This window comes from Bos taurus, chromosome 1 (assembly GCF_002263795.3).
Source record: "Bos taurus isolate L1 Dominette 01449 registration number 42190680 breed Hereford chromosome 1, ARS-UCD2.0, whole genome shotgun sequence".
Lineage (NCBI taxonomy): Eukaryota > Metazoa > Chordata > Mammalia > Artiodactyla > Bovidae > Bos > Bos taurus.
The window spans coordinates 41,480,438-41,496,363 of NC_037328.1; the positions used below are offsets into that span (position 1 = coordinate 41,480,438).

Below are 15,926 nucleotides of genomic sequence, written 5' to 3' on the forward strand. Positions count from 1 at the left end.
TTACATATAGTCAAGTTGCAAAATGAGAACACAAATCACAGTAAGAAAGGGCCAGAACATCTATCCTGGTTTTGCTGTTATCTTCAATATATTAAAAAATATTTTTTGGAAGGAGGAATATGTTATTTTTAATCTCCTGATATTGTTTATGACTTATTAACAATGTTCATACTTTGAATATTAGAAAAAAATATTTTCTTAAACCTTTACCTTATTAAAACTTCCCCACTATAAAAAGAAAATGTCACCCTACCAGTATGACTAAGAAAAAAAAAAGAGCCATCATAAGCATCTTTTGAGTGCTGTCGGATTGCTTGAGTGAGGAGATTGGGGAAACCTGTAAAGCAAAGCAGTTCAGAGCAGGGGAAGTGCAAATTAAAATCAAGTAAGGCTTAAGCGAAACAAAAGAGCACTTTACAGGAAAGTCCAGATCTAGTTACACAATACATCACAGGCAGGAAGCGAAGCAAAGAATCAATGAAGACTGGTTATGATCAAGGTGGATTCAAGGATGGAAGATGATAGCAAAGAGTAAATGTTTGACGTTGAGTTTTACTGAAGACATGACTGACATTTTCACTCGTATATTTTCTTTAGAAGGAGAAAGGTCAGAAATATTAGATTAAACACTGTCCAATTCATAGGTGGTACTAATCCTATTATAGAGTAGAAACAGCCATGAATAAATTATATGCCACCAGGCAATCTGAAATAATTGAAAGATAAAATTATGAAAGTGTTGATCTAAATATTGGCAAAGTAGCCAGACTGCTGAATTTCCCTGTCTGTGGAATAAAGACTGATATCAGTGTTCCCCTTGAAGAATTGTTGTGAAGATTAAATGCAATAACAGAAATAAAATTCTCACAAAAGTTCCTGGAATGTTGCAAGTGCTTAAACATCATTATTATTTTTGTTATTGAGAAAACCAAATGAATATTATAAAATGAGCAAGCAAATAAGGGTTGAAAAACAATAAACATGGTAAGGCTCTCTGATACCTGGACCACAGCCTTTACTGTGCTATCTGCATGACCTTTTTCAAGGTATTTCATTTTTCTAGGTTTTTACTCCTTACTTATAAACTCAACAGACCAAACCAGATTATCTCTGTGGTCTCTTCTAAAACATTTATAATTTTTAAGACATTATTAGTAATCTTCATATCTTTGTAGAGTTGAGATCTGTCGTGTACATGTTCTTAAATATTTTGATGTTTGTTTTCCTTGTGTATCTCTTCACAAGATTGTGAATTCATAGTTTGTACATACATTAGGGCAAGTTTCAGTACTAAAACATTTTATAGAATTCACTCTCTAAGGAGGAGTCTTGAGTTAGATTTCTATTGCCCTTGGATAAGTACCTGTGAGCATGTTAAACATTCCCTGCAAAACAAACACTTTGGCTCCATTTCCCTCTCACACAATGAACTTAACAGACAATAATCCAGATTTGACAGTTACTTCTCTGTATACCAGAGAAATGTTGTCTTTTATCAATATGTCTTTAGCTACATTATTCTGTCACTTGGCAGTTTCTGTACTGTTTTAAAATTAAGTAAACCTTTTTTTTATCACAGTTTTTTTATGAACAAAAGAAATGGACTTTTCTTAAGCTATGTAAGAATTGATGCTTTTGAACTGTGGTGCTGGAGAAGACTCTTGAGAGTCCCTTGGACTGCAAAGAAATCAAACCAGTCAATCCTAAAGGAAATCAACCCTGAATATTCATTGGAAGGACTGATGCTAAAGCTGAAGCTCCAATACTTTGGCCACCTGATGCAGAGAGTCAACTCAGTGGAAAAGAGCCTGATGCTGGGGAAGACTGAAGGCAAAAGGAGAAGGGAGCAACAGAGGATGAGATGTTTGCATAGCATCATGGACTCAGTGGACATGAATTTGAGCAAACACTGGGAGAGAGTGGAGGGAAGAGGAGGCTGACATGCTACCGTCCATGGGGTTGCAAGGAGTCAGACACAACTAACCAACTAACAACCACAAATGTAGGGATCTAACATAAGTTAAGAAAAATTGAGCTAGGAATCTAGGGAAGTATATGAATTAAGGCCGTGTAGGATAAAGAAAACCAAGTGTTCTTCAGAGCATTATTGTTGATATGACTCAGCTCCACATACTTTTTTCTTCATCAATACTAGACAAAATAAAAGCCCTGATATTCCTAGAATGTGTCCCAGTTTGCAGAAGAGGGAAAGGCAAATTGCCCCAAGAATATATGATATACAGTGATGAACAAAGGTCTCCTGAGGAAAAATGAGATGAGCAAGAAAAGTTAGTGTTATCAGATGACACTTGGGAGATGTTATAAAATAAGAGGATAAGACAAGTTTTGTTTTCAGTTTGTAAGTTATGATCTAAATTGTAATTATTCTCAAAGTGTGTGTGTTTTAAAATCATTGCTTTGTTAGAATCACCCATTTAAATACAGTTAACTTACAGCTTCTCTTTTTTTTTAAAGGAAGGGTATATGCCAAAGAGAAGGATGGATTCCGTTTTAATTTGTATTTCATTGCATTGATTTTATTTTCATATGCATTTCTCTTCTTAAAAGTAAATTTGGACATTTCTTTCATTCTGCTAGTGGGGAACAAATTCTCAGTCTTCTTAGTAAAGTGTGCCTATGGCCTCAATCAGTCTCTCACTCTGCTTCCAATCATTTTCACCCCACACTATAGAAAACTGCATAGAATACCTGAAAAGAAGCATGCAGGGACTAAAATTACAAGGCAAATGCAATAAGTTAAGGTCATAATAACAATATTAACACCATTATCATCACATTATGGGTTAGATCTACTCAGTGCTTTCTATGGGCCAGGTACTAATGATTTTACGTATATTTACACATGTAATCCTTACAATCTGCATAAGTATAGTAACAATTATTATCCTAATTTCACAGGTGAACAAAACAGGCACAAGTGAGTGAGCTCTTAATCAGTAAGGGTTCTGGCAAGACCCAGGTGTCACACTTAAAGAGGGGTGACTTTTAAGAATAATTTAATGATGCCACTGTTACTTGTGAATATCAGTGCTAATATTAATACCATAAATGTATATTTCACCCAGGAAATGCAAAATTATCCAATATTAGATAATCTATAATAACTCAAAGGAGAAAAACATGATTATCTTAAAGGATACCTCCAAATCTTGAATTGAGAAGCAGATTTGGAAGATTTTTGGCAAATTATTAAAAACTTAATTATGCTAAGTCCTTTCCCCCCAAACAGCATAATGCACACATTGAATCAAGAAGTAACAGAAAAAGAATATGTCTTATTTTTAATTTTATAACTTGAAATTAGGTTTGAATTTTTTACAGTGTTTATAAATTAATTCTATTTCAAAGGTAATTTAAAAGATGTGAATAAAGCTGAAAAACTTAGAAAATATCACCAAACTTTTACATAATGTTGTCAGGCGAGTGTAATGTCCTTGGTTCTGTCTCATCCCAAGAAAAATTTGAAGCTACGGACATTAAAGTCCTCGGCGCATCACAGCTCTTGGACAGACCGTGTTATAACTCTCAGGTCTGGAACAGACGTGTTATAGCTCTTAGACAGATCAGTGTTACAGCTCAGTTTTATTTAGAAAGCAGCAGGAAACATGAGGGCATGCCAACCCAAAGATGGGAAGAGAAAAGCGTGCCCTTTGGCTCCTCTTTTTATATGTTTTTTCCTACCCCCTGGGCCTGTCCTGTGTAAATTAGGCTAGGAGCAGTGCTGTTTGTTCTCCCTGAGGTCCTCACTCCAGTCCTCGGACCTTCCTTTGACCTTACTTTGTTCTACTTTCCTGGGCTTTTCCCTTCCTTGTCTTTTAGCCACCGCCATTTTGGACTCCTGTTTCTAACTACCTAACAAAATGATACACATAGTAAGAGCCCAGTATATGGCCAATGAGGAGTTTCAAGTTAGTATATGATTGTATACTGTGATAGCCAAATAATGTTTGCACCTGCAGAAGTTCAAAAAATTGAACACACTTCCCATTAAATTACATTACTTAAAATTTTTCCGATATTCACAGTGGCTTATTTTCCTATCAAGCTTTTTATAGAGCTTTGTTGAAAGACTGACAGTTTCAGTAATTCTCAGATATTTAATGTTAACCATCATATAAACAAATGACGCTACTAGAAGAATACTTTTTAGTAAAAAATAAACTACCACAACCAAAATGCTTCATTATATATTTTCTGCATTATTCTCTATTACTGATTTGAAATACAATTTTCAAGCTACCAACAACATTAAAAAGAGAAAAGCATACAAGTATGTTAGTTTACATTATACTTAAAAAATGGCAAGTCAAATTACTTTTGAAAAATTTTAGTTTTATTTTACAAATTAATATTTGAAATACAGAATATTATTTTGTGGACCTTCAGACAAATATGAATAAATATCTCATGCATGCTGAGTCATTAAGTCATTGTTGACTCTTTGTGACCCCATGGACTATGGCCCACCAGGCTCCTCTCTCCATGGGATTCTCCAGGCAAGAATACTGCAGTGAAGTTGCCATGCCTCTCCTTCATGGGATCTTTATGACCCAGGGGTGGAACCTGCATCTCCTGCATTAGCAGGCAGATTCTTTATACTGAGCCACCTGGGAAGCCCCAGATGTCTCATAAATTATAACACATTTTCATTGAATAATGTAATTATACCAATGTCTTGAATTTTATGTTTAAATTGGCATTTCAAATGATCAGATCAGATCAGTCACTCAGTTGTGTCCAACTCTTTGTGACCCCATGAATCGCAGCACGCCAGGCCTCCCTGTCCATCACCAACTCCCAGAGTTCACTCAGACTCACGTCCATTGAGTCAGTGATGCCATCCAGCCATCTCATCCTCTGTCATCCCCTTCTCCTCCTGCCCCAATCCCTCCCCCCATCAGGGTCTTTTCCAATGAGTCAACTCTTCACATGAGGTGGCCAAAGTACTGGAGTTTCAGCTTTAGCATCATTCCTTCCAAAGAAATCCCAGGGCTAATCTCCTTCAGAATGGACTGCTTGGATCTCCTTGCAGTCCAAGGGACTCTCAAGAGTCTTCTCCAACACCACAGTTCAAAAGCATCAATTCTTCGGCACTCAGCCTTCTTCACAGTCCAACTCTCACATCCATACACGACCACAGGAAAAACCATAGCCTTGACTAGACGAACCTTTGTTGGCAAAGTAATGTCTCTGCTTTTGAACATGTTATCTAGGTTGGTCATAACTTTCCTTCCAAGGAGTAAGCGTCTTTTAATTTCATGGCTGTAGTCACCATCTGTAGTGATTTTGGAGCCCAGAAAAATAAAGTCTGACACTGTTTCCACTGTTTCCCCATCTATTTCCCATGAAGCGGTGGGACCAGATGCCATGATCTTCGTTTTCTGAATGTTGAGCTTTAAGCCAACTTTTTCACTCTCCACTTTCACTTTCATCAAGAGGCTTTTGAGTTCCTCTTCACTTTCTGCCATAAGGGTGGTGTCATCTGCATATCTGAGGTTATTGATATTTCTCCCGGCAATCTTGATTCCAGCTTGTGTTTCTTCCAGTCCAGCGTTTCTCATGATGTACTCTGCACATAAGTTAAATAAGCAGAGTGACAATATACAGCCTTGACGTACTCCTTTTCCTATTTGGAACCAGTCTGTTGTTCCATGTCCAGTTTTAACTGTTGCTTCCTGACCTGCATACAAATTTCTCAAGAGGCAGATCAGGTGTTCTGGTATTCCCATCTCTTGAAGAATATTCCACAGTTTATTTCTCAAAAGCCTGTTATAAGTTCAATATGGTTAAGCAATTAAGCTTCATATGTTAAAAAACAGTAATTAAAATATGTTTAAGTAATAGCATTTGGACACATTATTTGTGACAAATCAAATTTTATGTCGTAAGACTGAGTTCTAAAAATGCAAGGCATCAAATCTTACTCTAAACAATCAACTAGAAAACACAAACTGAAACAAATTGCATTGTCTCTAATTTAAGGTTATATTGCAAACTGTAGTCTTTACTTAGAAATATAATGAATTCCACAATCTCATAATCCTGTAGTTCTAATCTTAAAAAAATAATAGGTTTCAAGAATTCTGTTTTACATTTCTGTTGTCCATTGCTTAACTCAGTACATAGTATTTAATAGATAGTGCATGTTTGAATGAATAAATCCCTGTATCAAAAATATATATCCCTACAATTTATTAATGTTTACTGTTCTTGACAGTGCTTACCTACTGTGCATAAAAGCATTGTCAACACTTCTTCCCCAAGCATGTATTTAATCCTTTTATGTTGGTTACTTTTGGGGGGGAAAAAATCCATGCAAATTTCACTTGCATATTAATTTTACTCCTTTTTCTGCAGGGAGAAACAGGGCTTGTTAAGTTATTTTTGTTTGTTTTTTGGCTGCACCTCAAGACTTGCAGGATCTTAGTTCCCTGACCAAGGATCAAACTCTTGCCACCTGCAGTGGAAATGCAGAGTCTTATCTGCTGGACTGCCAGAGAAGTCCCTGGCTTGTTAGTTTAAAAATAGTTTATGAGCTCTCATTTCTCTTGTAATCTTTAATCTTATTATGAGAACTTCTCCCTTTCAGTTTTTACATTTACTTTTTTCTTTTCTTTACCCATAAATTCTATTTTGCGTCTCCTCTCCCTTTTCTTTTGTTTATGTATTTTAATTGTATGCTCCAGTTAGTACTGCTAATCCTGTGCTGAGCCAGCTTTTCTAAAAACAACATTTTTCCAAATATGTGACTGCTTATTCCATACACTGAAGGGGCATTCATTTCCAAAGTGTCCATTCAGCACTATGGAGAGGAAGTGCTGAATAACATGATGTGAAAAAATAGTAGACTATTCCAGATTTCACTTACTGTTATAATAGTGATTCATTACGTTGCTATTGAGTTGGGAGAAACAAATCCCCAGGGCATTTCTTTTTCATCCCAATAAATGCAAATATATAAAATCCTTACTCTGCATACCAGTATAGTAATTAGTGTTAGATACACATTTGTGCTTCCCAGGTAGCGCTAGTGGTAGGAAATCCCACCTGCCAGTGTAAGAGACATAAAAGACTCAGGTTCAATCCCTGGGTCAGGCAGATCCCCTGGAGAAGGGCATGACAACCTACTCCAGGATTCTTGCCTGGAGAATCCCCATGGAAGAGAAGACTGGTGGGCTACAGTCCATAGTGTCACAAAGAGTCAGGCACAACTGAAGTGAGTGAACACACACACATACACATTTAATTATATAATTGCCATCTTCTATTTTAACATTATTATGGTTCATGTGCTTAGTTAGCATTTAAATGGTATTTGGTGTAGTTGTTTAGGGAAATTTTTGACGATGTATCTGTCAAAAACTCTTCTGACCTATGGGATACTGCCATCCCATAAATCACTATTGGTAGTCATTGATATGGCACACAGTTGAAATTTAAAACAGAACCACTATTCATCTTTTACAGGTAAATGTCCGAGACATCAATGACAACTAAGTATTTTGTCAGATATTAATTAATTACACAAAAGCATGAATATAATTAATAAACATAAGACATTGAGTATGTAGAATGTTTTGTTGAAGATGTTCAGAGTTTTTTGGATTTTTGTCATTATTTATAGCAGCACAATGATAAATGTAATTCTTTAAATATTCATTATATATTTATAAAGTATCTAACTCATTTTATAAGATCAGGTGAAGTAGGAAGTTAGATATGGTTCGATTTCTGTAGTCAGCATACTTTGATATGATAGTTCCAAAAACTTAAATCAGACACTTAATGTGTACAGTAAGTTAACATAACATTGAGTTATAAGATAGGTTGTAACCTTTTTTTAATAGAAATCTTATTAATAAATTATAATATTTAAGAAAATAATTAGAAAAATCTACAAGAGTCTGAGATAAGCTTATCCAAATAAAAATAACAAATTATTTCTCAGAGGTCAACAGAGTAATCGCCTTGCTGACCCTGTTTAATTCATCTTCTAAAAGTTGACTATTAAACAACATATTTTAATTCCTATATATAGTCTAAAAATATTCCAAATCATTTTTACACATACATATATATGGACCAAGATACAGTCCCTGATAGCTCAGTTGGTAAAGAATCCACCTGCAATGCAGGAGACCCCATTTCGATTCTTGGATCAGGAAGATCTGCCTGGAGAAGGGACAGGCTACCCACTCCAGTATTCTCAGGCTTCCCTTGTGGCTCAGCTGGTGACGAATCTGCAATGCAGGAGATCTGGGCTTGATCCCTGGGTTGGGAAGATCCCCTGGAGAAGGGAAAGGCTACCCACTCCAATATTCCAGTCTGGAGAATTCCATGGGACTATATAGGCCATGGAGTTGCAAAGAGTGGTAAATGACTGAGCAGCTTTCACTCAGAGTCCAAAAATATATATGTATTGAAATTTGGACATATTTCTTGAAACATTCAGACAAAAATAGTTGAAACATTCATGCTTCCTACATTAATATTTGTGGTTAGTCTTTATCAGCACTAGTATTAACACCTACTCCATTTTTTTCTTCTAAGAATATTTTTTTCACTTTTGATATCAATTATTTTAGTGAATGTTATGTCTAGCACTGTGTTTAGAAATGAAAATTTTATTTTCCTTATTGTTATTATAAAATAAAGTTACTTTAAAAGCAACAGTTCACATAATACTAATATAAAGGCACCAAGAAAATGTAGCAAGTAACCATAAAATTTGCTTTCCATGTTCATATCTTTAGATGGAGTTACTATCAGATAGTTCTGTATTTAGCATGACAGCAACATCTGGCATATTTATATTTAAGCATTCTTGCATTGTTTTTGATGTCTTAAGAAATGACTTAAGTAATTATTTTAAAGGAATTTTAAAGACAATTATATTCTATTTTTATTCCTTTCCTTAATCCTTTGACAGATTCATATCAAACATAATACCAGATTTGGCTGATCTGCTTGTTCAGAATTTTACCAAAGCATTTTATTTCTATTCCTGTCATTGTCTCATGAATTTGCCCTAGTAATGGGAATTTCATACCTAGATATGGGTTTTGATCAAGTTTTATGGCTAATTTCTATAAGGAAAGACAAGGTTAAGACTCCCACAAATCAATCTTAGTGTGGCTATGACTGCACTTTTTCATGAGCACAAGCAAGTGTTAGATAACAGCTATCTCTATGCCAAAGGAATCACAGCATTCTGTTTCACTCTTAGCTGCTTGTTTTTAGGATATGGGAAGAACTTAGTAAATAATTAATTGTGATAGGAAGGCTACTACCTCACTTGGCAATTCCTTTTAAAAATGAATTATACTCGAGTCCCTTTAGATAGCTTTCTTAACCTTGACACACCTCTGAATTGTCTATAGTGTGCTAAGAATGGATGATTTAATCCTGATTACCAAATTATAAAACAGAAGCAAATTTTGTGTTAGATCTAAGACCATTATGCACTATAATCCACATATTTATATTGAAATATTTTTGGATTGATTTGTTTCTAAACCATTCTACTCGTCACCAAAACTCAATAAATAGAAATGTAATCATTCTTTTTTTCTAAATGTAAGGAAAGGAAAAAAAAAATCATGCATGTACTCCTCACAAACATATAGAATCTGATTAAGAATTTGAAATTCAAATTCTGACTTTATTGCAGAATTCCTGATTAACTTGGGGAAATCATTCACTACATTATTTTCTTCTCAGTTATCTGACTTTGAAGATGTTATATTCAATTATTTAACATACATTTTTGAAAGACTGCCCATTGATGATCTGATAAAATTTTTCTCAGTACTTGAAAACAGAATGTTGCTTGAAACTTAATTTTACAGACTTTAGTTTTATTATTATTATTGACACATAAACTTGTATAGACTATCAAATTTAAGTTTTTCTTAATTTCCTCTTAACTATCCTTTGGCTAGATAGTTTTCCACTGCTGATCAAAGTGTTTGGTGTGTATGTGTTTTTGACCCCATAATTTTCCTATTCAAATAGTGTATGACCATATGCAAGCATACCATTTTATTGTTTACATAAGCTCTTCCTTTTAAAATTCATGAAAGAACAAAAAGAAAACCTATTTAGGTTGGAGCCATATGCCCCAAGAATTAAAAAACATTGATTTGCCTCGAGTCAACACAAAAGGGAAATAAATTCGGGGGACATAGTTTACTTTTAAGTTAGAAGGATCTTTTCATATTACAGTGCTTCCTAGGAGACATGAAACAGTTATTTGAGAAGAATAAATGAGTATATTTCTTGTTGTTTATATTTATCTGAAAGGAAACTTTAAGAGCATAAACAGTCTCTTAGACATTAGGCATTAAAGAATTATAATCAGAGATCAGAGGAGGCAAAGCCTATCATGTAGAATTTATTTGTAGGATTTGATAATTTTGTTATAAAACTATGTATATGATTTATATTCTTTCTCCTTAAAGGGGAACTTTATTTTGTAGAATTTTTTCTCTACTTACAAGTTGCCAAATCACATGTAGTTTTCTTGAAATTCACAGTATCAATTATCATTTGACTTTTCTAAGGCTATGCCTAAATTAGAAAAATAAAAAGTCTTTTATTCAACATATTTCATGAGGAACACAGGGCCTTTAGGGAATAGCAAAATTGAACTGAACCTAGTCAATAATAAATTACTTACCCTTAGTTAATTTATTAGCCACCTGTTTCATTTTTACAATGTAATAGAAAAGTTTGAATTCCATCAGTACAAATGCAACATATTGCAGTCTGAACACTTTCAAATCAGATAAAACATCAAGAGTTGATATTGAAGATAACATAACTTTTAAGAAGATCAGATATGAATTCAATTTTTAGTATTTCCCTTTATTATTATATTTATCATAATAGCATTTTTATTATAAAAAATCTCAAATAAATGGAGGAAAATCACACCAAGAATTCTTCAGATCTTGGACTGGTTTAATACCAATACAAAACTGTTACTGCAGTACTTGAAGCTTAAAGGTACCTATCTGGAATAAAAACCACTATGAATTACATTACAACAATAATTATAACTTGAATGAAGACAAAAAAAAGTGTTTGTGTTATCCTGGATAAAAATAGTAACTTCATACATTACTGTTGACTTTCAAGTGCGAGTGTTCACACCCACCCCAGTAACGCAAACCAAGTGTCCCACCATAGTGATAATGACTTTTGCTTTCCCCTACAAAATATGAACACACTGTTACACATACATGGTGGGCAGTGGATCAACCTTGATAAATCATGGACATATTTGTGGTGATACTTCAAGCAAGTGGTAGAAATGTGACTGGAGTTTATGATAAATTATTTTCCAGTTCTGAATATCAGGAGACTTCTAGTCCCAACCCAGAGACAGAACTGTCCTATGAGGTACACTCTACAGTAAATTGGATAAGCTTGGTCTACCTGAAGAACAGAGTTTAGGGCAGGAAGGCACTTAAAATGCCTGGAACTAGTTTAGAGTTGGGAACTTCGTGATAATAGGCTTGAAGCACAACTTTGCACTCTCAAGGCATGACCAAAGAAAACAAAAACAGAGGTGCAGTACTATCTTGAAAATTTTTTCCTAGCATTCAGAATTTGCCTCAGTGATATTCTCAGTGAAATTCCATGCTGTAAGAGCCCTGAAATGATGTGCTCCCTTTCATCAACGTCTAGTGCAAACACAGTGCTTCTTGGCTATGACCCACAGCCATTCAAAATCAATGTCTGAGAGATAAACCACCCTGCCCAGACTGAAATTCTGGTTTCCAGCCTCTCTGGATCCAAGTAATAATCCTAGGAACAGCCTCCAATCCTGGCAATGATCATCTGTATATCGTCTTTCATTACTTTTAGATAATCTGATCTTGGCAAGGTGCTTTTTAAAAAGAAATGACAAATGCTAGCTAGAAAGCAAATTTTAAAAATAAAAAAAAAAGTTTTATCTTTAAATATTTTCTATTTTCCCTAATAATTCTACAATCCAAATGATTCAGTATGTTGACCAACCAGACTTACTTATTACCTTTTTGACTATTGATTATTTAATATTAATTAGTTTATTTAATGAATACATAGCACTCACCATGCATCAGACAAAGAGAAAATTGCTTTACAAATATAAACTCATTTATTTCTCATAACAGTGCTATAAAATACTTGTTGTATCCCCCATATTATAGATAAAAGAACTGAGGCAGAGATAGAATAAATAGCTTGTCCATCATGGTCAAACAGGGGACTTCCCTGGTGTTCCAATGGTTAAGACTACAAGCGTCCATTTCAGGAGGCATGAGTTCAATCCCTGGTCAAGGAAGTTCCACATGCGCCATGGCAGGGCCAAAAAAAGAAAAACACCATCATGGTCAAATAGCTTGTAGGTGTTGGAGCCAGCTTTCTAACACAGAGAATCTGGCTCCAGAGTCTCCACTAATAGCCAATTTAATCTGTTGTTCTTATCAGTTTGCTCATATCTCTCTCCCTAGTAATCTTGACATGATCAATCAATATTTATTAAGTAAATGAAAGCTCTGATCTGCATATCTTTGTTTAGATGACCTAATAGTATGCCTTAGGACACTGGCAAAATAATGTTCTGATATTGATTAATATTTGACTTAAAATTATTCTATGAACATGATATTTGTCTTGTAATACTTCTAGATTGCTCATCTATATATTGTGCAACATGACTTCTTCTTTTAACCATGTTTGAATCATGTCACCTAACAGATAAAGGGAATATGAATTATAACAAAGACATGTAGTAGAAATAAAAAAATATTAACTTTCATAGACACAGGATACTTCAACTACCAAATTTACTTCAATTCACTTATTAAATCATTTTAAAACGAGAATGGTTGACTCCTTTTCTTGCTTTCAAGTCCATGTTGAAAATTGGTGTGTTTGACCAACTCAGCATCTGCCTAGGTGATGAGTACGTTTCCTTTTTCTATAGTATTTTGGAATTGAAGCTATCAATAATTTGGGGCTATTTTATCAATGGCATATGCAATTTAATGATTCTCTTTGAAAAAAAAGAGAATTTAATATGATACTATATGTTTATTATTTAATTTTGTTTTATTCACAAAACCTGTCAGAAAATGGGAAAAATGAATAGCTTTTGTTGTAACACAATATTAAATGTAAAAAGTAACATTTATTCCACACTATGTTTTGTCCACAGAGATTTTCATAAGCATTATATTTTTATACAGAGGTTTTTTTTTTGTTTTTTTTTTTTAAGTAATGATATTTTTAACCACAGGCAATTCTTTTTAGTCACTGTCAAAAATGACAGCTACCTTTAAGTGGTGTATATTGTCTGTGCATAGGAAAGCATCATATCTCATGCCTTATGACATTAATTATAGGTACCAACATTTAAAAATAAAATGTCAGAAATGGCATTACATTGCTTACCTCCATAATACTTCTGGATATAAGACAGTTTGATCTTTGCCTGGAAAATTAAAGACTTAGTCAGCGTGTCCTATTGCCATATATATATATATATTTTTTTTAATATGTTGTCTTTCTCATTTAAGAGAAGAAAATATTTCCTTATAATATTTTAGAATTTTTTATACTCAGTGGAAATATTGAGTTCATTTTAGTCTAAGCCATATTATGGACTCAAACAGAGTAATTATTCATCCAACATATTTGCCTGAGTCTTTTTATTCACTGTATGACCAATATTGTGTAGTCAGTTTTTCCAGGAAATATGGCAAAATGTTATGCTTTTTATGTGATAAAAAGCTTAATATTCACGTGAATGGGACATTCACTCAATAAAATCAAGAGATGAAGAGAGGATAAAAAGAAATAGAAGGGGAAAATGAATGTTTGTTAATGAAAGTACTTGTATAACATTAAAGAAAATTATTTTCTGTAAAAGATGTTACATTCCTTAAAGAAGTAGAATCATTTCATATTGAAACATTTATCAAACAATAATTAAGTAATTTAAAAGATTTTGATGTGTCCACGTGAGGACATGTACAACTGTCTCTGAGAATAACATGAAGACTAGCAGAATATACAACTAAGGCCATAAAGTAAAGGCTACATGGAGACTAGCAGGAGTGGCAGAGATGCAATCTAGTCAGAACCCACACCCCTGGGGTGGCAACTGAAGAAGATGCATATCACAACTATGGAGAAACCCCTGACGTACAAGGGGGCTAAGCCTCGTGTTAGGCTTCCCAGGCTAGGGGACTTGCATTGGGAAGACAAGCTCCCATAAAGTCTGGCTTTGAAAACCAGCAGTAGTTATAAGTCTGGAAGAACCAGAAGGCTGTTGGAAACTTAGACTACTCTTCAAAGTTTTATGCACAAACTCATTCATTCCAAGTCCCAGTCAGAGGCAGCAGATTGAAAAACATCTGGGTCATTTAGAACAAGGTCCCACCCACTCCAGTACTCTTGCCTGGAAAATCCCATGGACAGAGGAGCCTGGTGGGCTGCAGTCCATGGGGTCGCTACGAGTCAGATACAACTGAGCGACTTCACTTTCACTTTTCACTTTCTTGCATTGGAGAAGGAAATGGCAATCCACTCCAGTGTTCTTGCCTGGAGAATCCCAAGGACCGGGGAGCCTGGTGGGCTGCCGTCTATGGGGTCGCACAGAGTCGGACACGACTGAAGTGACTTAGCAGCAGCAGCAGCAGCATGAGTACTTTAAGGCATAAATGGGAGGGTCAGGTATCTGGTGGAACTTGCTTCAGGGACTGAAGCACTGGCAGGTACCTTTTTTTCTTTTTTAAACTCACCTTCCACCTAGCTGTCCCAGTACTGGCATATACCATTTCAATCACTCTTCATTATCCTAGCTCCCAGCATACTCCCTACCCAATATTCCCCTAGAACCTGCCACACCCTACCCTACGTACTATCCCAGCTGGCACCAGCACCCCCAAAAGGGGCTCTGACTCTGGGGGATCAGCCCTGAACACTGGCATATGCACAACAATTGTGACTGAGCCAACCCTACTCACCAGCATGCCTATTGCAATCACAGTCCAAATACAACAGGAGAGAGAATGCAGCACACATAGGGGATACCCCAAGCACCTCGCTCTGATTACCATGGTAAGGTGCCATGGGGTCCTACAGGCACCTTCTACATAAGGCTGCTCTGTCAAGATGGGAGACATGTACCTGATGTATCTGATACATAGAAATAAACACAGAGATAGGCAAAATGAGACAAAGGATTTCCTCCCAAATTAAAAAAAAAAAAAAAAAAAACAGAACTAACTAAGATAGATAACCATTTAAGAAAAAGAGTTAAAAAATAGTAATAAAGATGCTTACTAAACTCAGAAGAATGGATAAACTCAGAATTTCAACAGAGATAAAATATTAAAATGAGTCAGTTAGAACTGAAGAACACAACTGAATGAAAGATAAACTGGAAGGAATTAATAGTACATCAAAGGATCAGAAGAATGGCTCTCTAATCTGGAATACAGGGTAGTATAATTTGCCCAATGGAATAGAAAAAAGAAAAAGAATTAAAAAAAAAATAAGGATAGTTTAAGAGTCCTCTGAAACAACATCAGAGATACTAACATTCACATTAAAGGAGTCACAGAAGGAGAATAGAGAGAGAAAGAGACAAAAACCCCATTTGAAGAAATTGCGAATAAAAACTTCCCTAACCTGGCAAGGGAAGCAGACATCCAAGTCCATGAAACACAGAGAGTGACAAACAAGAACCTAAAGAGATACATACCAAGACACGTTATAACTAAATGTCAAAGCTTAAAGAGAAAAGAGTTTCTTAAAACAACAAGAGAAAAATAAATAGGTACATACAAGAGAACCCCCATATCAGCTGATTTGTCAGCAAGAACTTCACAGACTATATGGGACTTCCC

General features: G+C 35.0%; 1 protein-coding gene across 13 annotated transcripts in view; it reads left to right on the forward strand.

Annotated features, from left to right (window-relative positions):
• The window catches only part of EPHA6 (EPH receptor A6), a 1,033,311-nt gene that overhangs the window by 506,179 nt on the left and 511,206 nt on the right, over positions 1–15,926 (forward strand). Inside the window, exon 6 of one of the 13 annotated variants that reach the window (XM_059887721.1) lies at positions 1,580–15,299. The exons of the other annotated variants lie outside the window; for them this stretch is intronic. Coding sequence (XP_059743704.1) covers positions 1,580–1,590 — 11 coding nt within the window. The 3' untranslated portion in view covers positions 1,591–15,299. Of the gene's footprint in view, positions 1–1,579; positions 15,300–15,926 lie in introns of those variants that run through there. 13 annotated transcript variants of the gene reach the window in all.